Raw genomic sequence first — 12,075 nt, forward strand, 5'->3', positions numbered from 1 at the left:
CAAGCCTCAGACACCTCCCTGTGGCCGGCAGTCGGCTGTGCCTTAGGTTGCTGGTAAATTAAATGAGGTCCTATGATTAAGGTGACACAATTATAGAGGACAATGTGCCCAGGAAAAGATCCAGTGAAGTCACTTTGGCTGATTATTGGCACTTGGTTTTTCTTTTCATAACCAATCTGCAGGGTCTCCACTGGCCAGGAGTAAAATACCAGCAGTCACATGGCCCTGCACAGGGGGGCCGGACGCTCCCTGCAGGGTGGGCGCCAGCGACAGTCTCATTCCAGGTAACAGGTTAGTGCAACTTAAGAGGATTTGAGTTGCGGCCCTCAAATCAGAATGGTTTGAATCTCCTACGATTCCAATACAGGGAGCCTCATGACACAGGTTTCTGTGATTCTCAGACACGTTGATAGGAATCCAGTGGCCTCATCTTCTAAAACCAGGAGGCCTGAGGCAGAGGAACGCAGGGATGGAGAGACGGTCACAGGCCCGAGCTCCTGCCCCAGCTCTGCGACTCACCAGCTGTGTTGAGGCCCTAAGCCCTCAACACGGAGAGAGGGTCCTCGAAGAGGTAACCAAGGTTAAATGAGGTCATACGGGTGGGGCCCTAATCCAATGACTGGTGGCCTCATAAGAAGAGGACCCCAGGAGTGTGCACACACAGAGGACACAGCAAGAAGGCAGCAGTCCCCAAGCCAGGAGGAGAGGCCCGACGGGGACCAGCCCTGAAGTCGCCTTGAACTGTGATAAATACACTTCTGCTGTGTACGCCACCCAGGCTGCGGTGTCTCGTTATGGCAGCCCCAGCAGACTCACACACTGAGGTGCTGGGCAACTTACATCGTCTCCCTGAGCCTTACTTTTCTCATCTGTGAAATGGGACCATCGAGCCTACAGCTTCCTAGCTCAGGGGGATGACAGTGTGAAGTCTGGCACAGTTTCTGGCACTCAGTAACTGCTCAATAAACGCTGGCCACCACGAATAGTCTGACAAGATTATAACGACTCATCCTCATACACCCTATGGGGGTGAAGTAGCAAGAGTGAAGAGACCCCCCCCCAATGCGGGAGAACACAGGCCAAGGCCGCTCTGGCCGGCCCTCGGGGCACTGCCTGCGGGGGGTCTCTCCTGGGGGAGCCGGGAGCCCTGAGCCCCGCGCTGTCCTGAATCTCACGGCCTCGCACTGCCCCTGTGGGGGACACGGCACAGCTCCCACAGCTGATGTGGGGAGATCACCACCCTCCACACAGCCCTCCAACGGGCAGCCACAGCCTGTGGCAACTGGGCACCACCAGCTCTCCAGGTTCCCCTCCTCCCGCCTCTGGTAGCCGCCTGCTCACACCTCAAAGTCCAGTAGGACTGTTCTCACTTCTCCTTCCCTTCCCCTCCCCTCCCGTCACCTTTCCAGCTTCGACTCAACCATTCCTGAGCTCCCAGGGCTCCCAGGGTCCCTCCAACACACCTCCATTGCGACTCCCACCCACCAGTGCTGGAGGCCATGGGGTGGGGTCTTCACTGCCTGCCTGGGCCTGGCCTGGGCTGCAGACACCTCCTCTGTCCCCAAGACCCGGGCAGTGTACCGGGCACGTCTGCACAGGCTGAGCATATGACTGTCACAAACCGAACATCTCACCGGCTCAACCAGACAAGAGCAAACTCTGGCGATACGGGCCGACGCCGGCTTTGAGAAAGGTGCCTCTGTCTGTATTTGAGTTTATGTTTCCGAGCTCCTAAGGATCTGGGTTTCATCATCATCGTCGCTGGACTTTTAAAGAAAATAAACATTTTGCTGAAACGCGTCACAGATACCACCCCCGCTCCTGGATTGTGGATACCCAGGGGGCACAGTGAGTCGTGGCGTGAACCCCATTCTTGGAACTGACATCACGTTTGCACGCAGTTTACGTTGTATCCGGCTCCTCAGCGCATGTTACTTTGTATCGCCCTCCTGCACGGCTCGCCAGCCGAGGGAAGTGCCATTTTAAACGGTTTTGCAGGTTTATACTGAAATGATGGATCCTGCACTTGGGCTCACGGCGGCTCGCTCAGGACTCTGCAGAGACCGTGTGGCCACACGCCTACGCGGCCCAAAGGGTCAGGGGGCAGGGGGGCCGCGCCCCACTCATCCAAAGGCGGACGGCTGTAAATTCCTGCGAGCACCCCGTATTCTCCACTGTTCTGCCGACGACAGGAGGGTATCGAAGTCGAATTAAAGGCATGCGAGGCGCCCACCTGACCCATTAAATTAATAACCGTAATTGGCCAAGTGTCTGGCGTGTACCAGGCTGGACGCAATGCTCTCAGGGAGTTGTTCACCCGAGTGAGGTAAATTAGCTCTCAGGGCACCGGGGTCCACGTCGGTAAATTATCTGCTTCTGGGAACTAAATGGGCCCCCGGTGCCCGGGCAGAGGCGATTTGCCACATGGGCGAACAGCGCGTTCCCTGGGCGCCTCCTGCTCACCTTGGCTCCTCTGCGGCCCGGCTCATACACAGGAGCCCTCGTCGGGATCCCCCCGCAGACACGCGCGGGAGCCACGGGCCTGCAGTTAACTCCTCCGCGTCCGGAGAGGGGAGCGCGGCCACCCTGTCCCCTCCCGGTCTCTTCGGTTCAGCCTGGTCTTCGATTTTGTTTCCCCCATGAAAGCACATGACAGCTGAGCAGTCCACCAACCGGCTGTGAACAGCATCAGACTTTCAGGAGACGTTAAAGTGGGTGTCATTAGGTGGCTTTTATTCTGTGGATGCCGCACAATCCACCACTCGCGTTGATCTCAGGTTCCGGACGACACAGGTCCGCGGCCGGCAGCAGGCCGGCCGAGGGGATTAGCTCCAGAGGTTCCTTTCACTTAACTGACAACCACGTCTTTCTGCCGAGAATCAAACCGCACACAACTTCAGAACAGCACACAGGATGGTGGCGACTGCCGCCGAGCGCCCACCGCGGTGGCTCTTCCTCCCGGCTGGGAAGGGTCTTCCCGGGGATGCAGGTGGCTGCTGGAAAACCTCGGCTCTCACTGCTCGTTCACTCTGGGGGTGGCGCGACGTCCGGTCCCAGGTCAGAGTTAAGACTCTGATGAGTCTCATGAGGCCGGTTGGTGCCTTGGTCGTATCCAGGAGCATCGGGAAGGGAAGCACCCTCACCCGGTCCCCAGCAGGACCTCCCGGCCCAGGGTCCCAGAACGTGTGCCCTGGCCTGATACAGCCAAGTGAGAACCCACAGAGCAGTGACCGGAGGTTCACATCGAGGTTCACATCACGGCTCCTGTCTCCCCAACGTACACCTCCCTCTTTGCCTGAATTTCTTCAATGTCGATGGAAAAGTGCCTCTCTCGATGACCAACCAATCAATAAAATAAACAAACTTCCAAAAGCAGTAACCGGATGCAGTGTTTTGCCCATAAATCTCTAAAAGTTCACTGTGGGTCCTGCTGGCACTTAAATCTTAAAAAAAAAAAAAAAGCCACCAGGCAAGGAACTCGCTAGCCAAGCTGAGACAGGCCCGGGGGCCCTGCCGAGGGGCCTCCGCTGTAGCCTCATTCACGTGGCGGCCCCGGGCCCTTCCTGCACCCACTCCTCACCCGCCCAGGGCAGGACCACGCCCTGCCCCCCACTATGAACGTGGGACGGGGGATAACACCACTGGCCTGACTTACAGAACAGAGTCCCAACCAGAAGCACAGTAAAGCAAAGAGTCTCCTTCGCCGATATCCCACGAGACGACGTCCTGCCCCGACAGGTTCCGCGGGGTTTTCCGACGCGTCCCCACATCTAAAGTACACATATAAATTTTCAACCGTGTAAGCGTGACAAGATACGCTGATCGAGATTTTTAAAACGCAAACGCGCTGGCGCGCAGGTTAGTAGGTGTGGGGCGAGGGGAGGCGAGGCCGGGGGTCTGCGCGTCGGAGGGGAGGGGGCGAGCGTCCGGGGCCTGGCCTGGCGTCCGCGGGGAAGGGGGCGAGGCCAGGGCCCAGGCTGCGGATCTGTCCCGTAACACACAGATTAAAAAATGCGAAAGGGAAGGAAAGAAAGGAGAGCACACAGCTGCCGTCCCCCAAACAGACCTCCCATCTGCCACCCACGATTTGCATGTCACCTTCTCCGGGCTCATTTGTACTTCATTAACTGCCATTGACTTAACAAGATTTATGCAAATGACACCGCAGGAGCTCCCCAGCTCCCACTGCAATCAAGTGATTATGTATGTACAACTCCGCAGCGATGAAAAATTCATACGCGGCGGCCCACGCGCCGGGCCGGCCTCTGGCTTTCTCTTCTCCTTGCTTTGCTTTTTAATTTTTATTCCGGTAGACCCAATCTTATTAGTACAAAGAGAAGGAACTATCTGAGCCAAATCCCCTCCAAGGCTTCAGAAATGACAAAAAAAAAAAAAAGGAGGGGGGAGGGAGGGGGCCCAGGTCCTCAAGAAATGAAGTTATTTTGCAGAAAATAAGCCATGTTCTTGATGAGACGCCTTTCACTGGGGAACCGGGAAGAGATGAAATCCCGGCCCACGGCGACCCGCTGGCTCCCACCCGGGAGGAAGCCTCTGTCCTCACAACGAACAGGCCGTGAAACGTGGTGATTTAATTCACTGCAACACGGACAATCTGCACCGACACGAGTCAAGCGTGTTCAAGACGGCCTCGTCCGTGTCCCAAATCAGCCGTTCCTGGGGGGGGGGAGACTCGGCCTCAATCAAAGACACCGGCCAGCCCCCAACTCAGCACCATGACCCGCCCCAGGGAGGTCTCAGGCTCCACAGGGCCCGCGAGCCGGGTGTGGGCCGCACACGCAGGCCAGGCCCCGGGCGCGCCTGAGCACCGAGACAAAGGGCGATACGGGCAGGACCCGCGTGGCGAACGGCATCTGGATGGATGAAACGGCCCCCGTCCCCGGGAGCCGAGGAGCGGCCTGCGCCCTCCCTGGAGAACCGCCTTCCTGCAGGCACCGTCCTAGGAGTTTCTTCTACGCGAGCACAGGTATTTCTGCCCGCGGCCAGGGGTCGGGGCTCGCCTACGTCACACACGGGCCTTTGCTCTCTGAAGACTTCTTGCGGAGGCCGCGGAGAGAGCATGGGCACCGGGGTGGAAGGGCCCAGGTCCAACCCTGGTCCAACCCTGGCCCCATCGCCTCCGAGCTGCCTGGTCCAGACGCGCTCACCCTGCCTGGGTCTCAGGTAAAGGAAGGAAAATACCGCGGCGATGTCTGGGATTCAACGGCGTGCTGTATGCACAGCGCTGAACAGGATGACAGTCAACACTCCTTTAACCGTCCGCTCATTCCACGAACGGACCTGCTGGGGTGTCCTGAGCATGCCGGTCGGCACTGCCCTCGGGCCCCTTCCCTCACCTCTCTCCCTTCCCTTCTACTAGCTGAAGTCATCCCACTGGGGGTGCGGGGGGCGGGGGGGAGTCAGACTCCCCCTAACGATCTCGGGTCCTTTATGAACACGGGCACACGTGTGTGGGGGGTAAATCTATTTACCTGTCCATAGACCCACACCAACCCGTGGGCCCAGAGAGAGGCCCCGACAGAGGAGGGGAGCACAAGGAATCGGCAGATCCCGATTCAATGGAATTTAAAAATCCTCTGGAACCTCCACGTGCCAGGCTGCCAGGGCCTCGGATAAGATCTGGCGCCCCATTTCACAGACGCAGAACCCGAGGCCCGGGACATCCTCAGGCGCGGGCCCGCCAGGTGTGCACTTCCAGGGAGGAGCTGGCCCGTGGCCACGCGCGTGGGGCAGCTCCGAGGAACCAGGGCCGTGAGTGCTTCCCGCGCCACGAGTCACCGGGAGATCAGATCCCTGTCCAGATGTCGACAAGATTACCTTGAACATTCACAATGAACAGGCTCCCGAGGGCTGGCTGAGGCTCCACCCGCACACACGCCGAGACCCGAGCCTGCAAGGTGAGTGCCCCAGCCAGGGGCAGGTCCGAACCGGGTGGGGCCCCGCCGGCCCCAGGGACCTGCCCGGCTCCAGCGGCCGCCCTCATCTCACTGACACCAGACAGGGAAGGGAACAGTTCTAGTATCAGGTTCTAATAGTCCCAAGACCAATTACTAAACGAGAGGAAGACAGCGAAAAGGTTTTTTTAATTTTAGTTAAAACAGTATCAACAGCATATTACGTTTAAAATTACCTGTGCGGAGAGCTGGGTTTATAGACGCACGCAGAGCGTAAGCAGCCACGTGCGTGGGCCTCTCGAAACCGCGAGGAGACGTCGCCACCAGCACAGGGGACGGGAGAGGGTTTTTCTGAAGGGGGCTCCGTGCGGGTCCCCACAGTTGTCGCCCAGCCTGTGGATGCGTCTTGGAAGGAACCCCGAGGCCTCCTTGCTCCGGCCCCCCCACAATACGGTCCTAACCTGCCGCTAGGCCACACCGGCTAGAGCTGCGTTCCCGAGGACTCCAGCCCTTTAAGGGCGGCAGAGCCAACACAGGTTCCTAGAAAATGTGGAAAACCGTCGAGGCAGGGGCAGGGGCGACGGGCGAGAGCGGTGCGGCAATGCCCATTAGCGGCGGCCGCGGCATCCTGCCTACAGGGTTTTTTTTTTCCCTCTCTCGGGCAGAATGCACTCAAAACCAATGGGCCGCCTTTAACAAACCAAAAGACGACATTTCCAGAGCCGCAGCGCCGGGTTAAACTCTTCATTTTCCTTGGAAATGTAACAGCGGAGGGCGGTCACGTGGCCGCCTTCTACGTGCGACACAATGTAATTTGGTTTCTGGTTGCTGGGCTAATGAAACCTATTCCAGGCTAGCAACCTGGGCCAAAACAAATGCTCGCGCGCGGCCCTCTCGCGTAATGAGGCCGTTTAATTAAGGCCCCCATTACAGCTGTAAATGCTCCTTTATATAATAAGGTCTAAATGAAACCGAACCTAATCAAAGTTACAATTCCTTCATTAGCAAATTACAAACAAGAGCGCACAGCTGACACACCGGCTCCGGTTGTCGCAACTAATTGCCTCGTTGTTGCAAACTAGCCTGAAACAGCGTTCAGATGTCCGTCTGCGAGAGCAAATTAGGGCCACGCCGGGCTATTCCTGGGCTCACAAGGGGCTCTCGTGCGGAGATCTAATTCACCCCCGTCGCCCGGCCGGCGGCCCAATCAAAGCGGGGCTACAAAGGCGGCCTTTGAAGCCGGCTCAGCCTGGGGACGCGCCCGCTCCGTGCGCGGGCGGGCAGACCGCACTTCATTAGGCCTGTTGTCAGATTTCCCCTCTTCTTAGTCTAATGATCCTATTTTAATACACACAGGAACCTCTTCTAATTGATGTCAAGTGAGTGACTTCCACATTCATCAACACAGCACATCAAACAAACCTTGGCGCAGGAGCCGATGGCGGCCGGGAGCGCGCGAGGTGTGTCGGCCCCGGGAGGGGGAGGCGGGGGCAGCCTCGTACCTGTTTAATTGGGATGGCTCGCCCGCTCCCGATGCTGTCCGCGCGACTCTCCAGGCCCTTCTTCTCTTTGTCGGGGTCGCTCCCTTTCCGAGACTGCAAAACGAAAACAGAGTTAGCGTTCAGCAAGAGCTGCGGCTGGCCAAGGGCGCAGGGCCTGCCTTTATTTGCGCAGTTCTGCAAACATGTGCTCAGAGGCCACGGGGGCCGCACGCGGTGCCCGCGGGCACACGCGCGCGGGCCCCAGCCGCCGGCCGTTGGTTCTCCGGTCTCCGTGGATGCGTCGCTTTACGGAGAATTTTCTCAACTTTTCCACTGCAAAATTATCTTTTAATTCTTTCTTAAAGAGTTCAAAATTCAATTACTAGGAACCAATGGACCATACAGAAAAGTAACGCCCAACAGGAAAACACATCCTGAAGCCGCGGCGAACCCAGCCGGGGAGGCGCGGGCTCCTCGCTGCTTGTTTGGAAGCCCCGCGACATAAACGCACACATTTAATTAACGTCGGAGCATTAAAAAAAATTCTATTAACGGCCCAGCTGTGCAGCGTGATGTGCGCTCTCGACTCTTATCAAGGTGTCGGGAATGTTCCTTTTTATTGCCTCTGCACGGGGAGGAAACAGCAAGTTCAAAGTCAAGCTACTGTATAAAACCACGAAAACATCACAAGTGGGGAGAAAAGTTGGAAATATCTTTTCTGACAAGACGTCAGTACTTCGGGGGATACGAGCGGCTTCGTTTGCGGGGTTCCTGGGACAGTTTTCCCGGCGGCGCTGCTGCTGTTACCCTGTCACGTGGACGGCGCGGGAGCCGGCGCCTGGCAGGGTGGCGGGCGGTGCCCGGCCCGGAGGCCGCACCCGAGCCCGCCGGGAAGCTGGCGCGGCGCCCCAGCTCAGCCTCCGCCTCGCGACGGCGGGGCAGTGGGAGCGCAGTGACTTCCTGACAGATTTATTTCATTACGAGAGAAAGATCTGAGACTCGCCCTCCTTAATAACTGTGCTGACAAGTGACAACTTCACCCCATTACTTTCCAATGGGAACATTACTCACGCAATATTGAAAATGCAGAAACATTTTCGCGTGCTTTTCAAATCTGAGATGATGTATGAAATGAGGAGGCTCGGCGGTGTCCGGCGCTGCGGGGACGAGCGGGGGACACCCAGTTTCCGAGGGGAGCGGGATGGGCGCCGATTCTGTGCTAAGAGGGGCATGGCCACGGGGCGTGGGGAGGAAGTTCCCGTGACGCAGGCTCGGGAGCGCCCCCGCGTCCCGGTGCTCACGGGAAGCTGCTCCCGGGCGTGAGAAGGGCCGGGCACCGGGCGCTGTTTCTCTGGGGCGGTAGGAGCCCGGAATGAGACGGAAATGAAAAAGCAACAGATACAAAGTTGCAGAACCCAAAACGTGTGGCCGTGGTTCCTGTGGGCTAGAGGGAAACGAGATACATCTCAATTCCGCGCCGTGAATTTCAGCGCGGGGTTAGGGGCTCCCTTTTCCCTAATGAAGTCTCTATTTAATGTGCGGGAAGAGCTACGTGGGAACCCGAAGCCCTCTGCCCCCCGCGTCTCAGTTCACGGGAACCCGAGGCTTCCTGTCCTGAGCTAAGACTCGACGCTCACGGGAGGATGTAGAGCGATTTGAATCAACAGGGGCCACTACAGGTACTCCTGGAATTTTGTAAATTCTAAATTTGGAAATCCATCTCCAGCCTTGTTAACCAGAATAATTAACAGAACAACTTAAAAGCATCAGCATCTTCCTCAAGGTGGCACATCTGTCCCCCTCTCTCGGAGCGGGACGCCCGGGTTCCAGGGAGCGGAGCGGAGGAGCCGAGCTCGGTGCTGGATCACAGGCCGAGATGCGGGGCAGAGAAACACGGCCGGGGTGGGGCAGGAGCCCCCGACCCCCTAACGGTTCGGTGAGTCCTCAAACCAACGTTCCAGGAGAGAGCAGGGGGGCCAGCGGTCAGGCGAAAGCGCCTGTGTCTCAGCCCACGATTACTTTTTTGACAACAGGCTGTAGCATACAGGGTGTCCCCCAAAAATGTATACGCACTTCAACAGCTGATAGTTCCATTTTGAAAATGGAACGTATTTTTAAAAACGCTGCCTTTATAATTACTCAAAGTGTGTGTATACATTTTTGGGGGGACACCCTAAGTATCCATCCATTTGAAATCCAACCACTAACCTAAAACAGACCCCCTGGGTGGAACACGGCCGCACACACGAGGGTCCAGCAAGGTCCCCCGTTCTCCCGCCAGCTCTGAGACGACACCCCCGGGGCACAGCCCGCATGACCGCTGACATGGCGCTCGGTCTGGTCCCCCGCCTGTGTCGGAGGGACTGCGGTGCGCCCGCCTGACACGCACAACTAGAGGCCTAACAAGAGTTTGCCGCACACGCCGGGGAGGCGGGCCGCTCGCCCGGAGGGCCGCCGCCGGGCCGGGCGACAGCGAGCACAGAGGCAGGAGGGTTAAGGCGGTCCCATTATCACCTCCGTCTTCACAGGCATGCTTAACTTTCTCCAGGGGTGAAAGGGGCAGGGCAGGGAAAACCTCACCAACTACCTGCCACCCTGGAGCCGCCACAGGGAAGGGGCTTGGCCGTGGAGCCCTCCGGCCGGCCGGAGCCCCCTTCCCCCGGTGACCCGGCGGCCGCTGCAGCTCTGCAGGGGGCCCACGGTCTCCTCCGCGGGAGACAAAACGCCCCGCACACTGTCCACTCCGCCGCCTTATCTTCACGGGGAGACTCTGAGCCGGGCAGCGCGTTTTCACGGCGCCGGGGATGCGCTGCTCTAACGGCGTCAGCATTAACCGGGAAGCTTTTAAAGATACCACGTCAATGACACCGCTGTCATAAAGCTCCAGGAGGGGCAGCGCAAGGCCGAGTGCGACCGTGGACACAAAGGAGGGTGAGATGGAAGTGTGGCTACGGGGAATAAACACCAACTTCGAGGTGGGGCTGGCCCCTGGGCAGGGAGGCAGGGGACCCTCTGGGGGACACCCCTGGGTGGCTGGGACCATCACCCACGATTGGTTTGCTTCCCGAAGCTGCAGCTCTTTTTGATGAGCTGCGTGGTGAGTCTCCGCCTGTCTGTTCGTTCCGGAGTCTGAGTGTCCTTCCCGATGAAACATTGTATCCACACGCAGGTCAGGCCCCTGCACTAGCCGAGTGGTCCTAAGAACCCACGTTACAGAGCCGGGAACTGAAGGCGGTAGCCTTTTAGCCTCTCTCTTCTCAAAACAGTATTTACTTTTTTTAAATAAGCAAAACAAGATATAATTAGGCCTTTGATTAGTAAAGTATAACTCCTACCACAAATGTAACACATCCTTTGCTACTACAGCAGAGATTCTGCTACTTTGTAAAAAATGCACGCCGTTTACTTTTGTTTAGAATTGTGCGAGCAAACAGACCTCTGGGGCTGCAAACAAACGCTCAGCCCAGCCTGACGCCTCACAGGCCCGCGCTGTCCACTTGTAAGCGCGGCATTTGAGAGCCGACGTGCGTGCTACTTAAGTCCGGCCGCGTTATGACGCTCCCGTAAATAAGGTGGAGCGTGTCCCTTCGTCTGGGAGCTCACGATCCCAGTCTGCACGGGTTTTACTAACTAAATGAGTTCAGCAGAGGGCACATCCGTCCTGCTACACGCTTTTATAGAAACACAGCTCCCCCCCCCCATTTAGGCCAATAATTACTAACAATTACCAGGGAAGAAGTCTGAAATCTCACGTTTTAGGAACAGGTATAAACCGGTAGCAATGAGAATTTAGTTCCTTAATTGCTACAATTTCAAAATTCATTCACCCTTTCGTTCCTTGGGGGACAGTGACATCTAGTGGCGCTGACACTTCTAAGCCCGTCACCACCACCACCGGCTCCGCTGTGCGATGTCTACCCCAGGATTCCCACTGGTTCCTTAAACGCCAGGAAGCAAACCCATCGCCGCTCCTTGCAGGAGCCCTAGTTTCTGCTCCTGCGAACTACCCTGGTGAGGCTGGATTCAATGTCTAAGGCGGTTCACGAGCAAACTGTTGCCCAGCATTGAGAGGAAGACATGGCACAGATGAAGCACAGCCCGGGCAGACCTGTGTATTATGTGGTCCATTCGTGGCGACACAATTAAGGGAGACCCCAGGCCCTGTGAGGAGGGGTTTTTATTGGCTCTGGCCCCCGGGCTCCTGGCCTGGACAGCTGGGTTTCAGCCCGTCCCGGGTGCCCGGGCTCCGGGCCGCACCCGTGTGCCGAGGGAAGGAGCGGGGAGAGGCCCGTCCACCCACCCTCCTCCGAGCCCCTCCTTCCCCTCCAATGGGGTTGATGCCAGGCCGCGCAGACAGCACCAGGTAGGGCAATGTTCCTTCAGCACCGGAGGGACAATGTTCTCAAGTCCAAGGGCTGGGGTCCCACGGAGGCCTGCCCGGGGCTGGGCTCGGAGTTCTGACTGACGGTGATGTCCCGGGTGTGCGGGATGGGACGCGGAGGCAGCAGAGCCGGGTCCCCTGCAGTTCAGGGGTTCTCTGCACCCCAACGACCAGGGGAGCTTGTGAAAGCTGCACGGGCTGGGGCCCCCAGCACCGAGTCTGAGTTCATGAGCCTCAGGCCCAGAGCTGACCTACAGTTTTAAATGCTCCCCAGGTGGCTGTGGAGAAGGGCCCAGGTGGG

General features: G+C 57.9%; 1 protein-coding gene across 8 annotated transcripts in view; it reads right to left on the bottom strand.

The window, feature by feature from the left end:
- The window catches only part of AGAP1 (ArfGAP with GTPase domain, ankyrin repeat and PH domain 1), a 340,037-nt gene that overhangs the window by 165,731 nt on the left and 162,231 nt on the right, over positions 1–12,075 (bottom strand). For all 8 annotated transcript variants that reach the window (XM_081141778.1, XM_081141777.1, XM_081141775.1 and 5 more), the window contains one exon: positions 7,415–7,507. In XM_081141778.1, the coding sequence (XP_080997904.1) occupies positions 7,415–7,507 (93 nt within the window). The remainder of the gene's footprint in view (positions 1–7,414; positions 7,508–12,075) is intronic.

Source organism: Miniopterus schreibersii (assembly GCF_964146895.1).
Source record: "Miniopterus schreibersii genome assembly, chromosome: 7".
Classification (NCBI taxonomy): domain Eukaryota; kingdom Metazoa; phylum Chordata; class Mammalia; order Chiroptera; family Miniopteridae; genus Miniopterus; species Miniopterus schreibersii.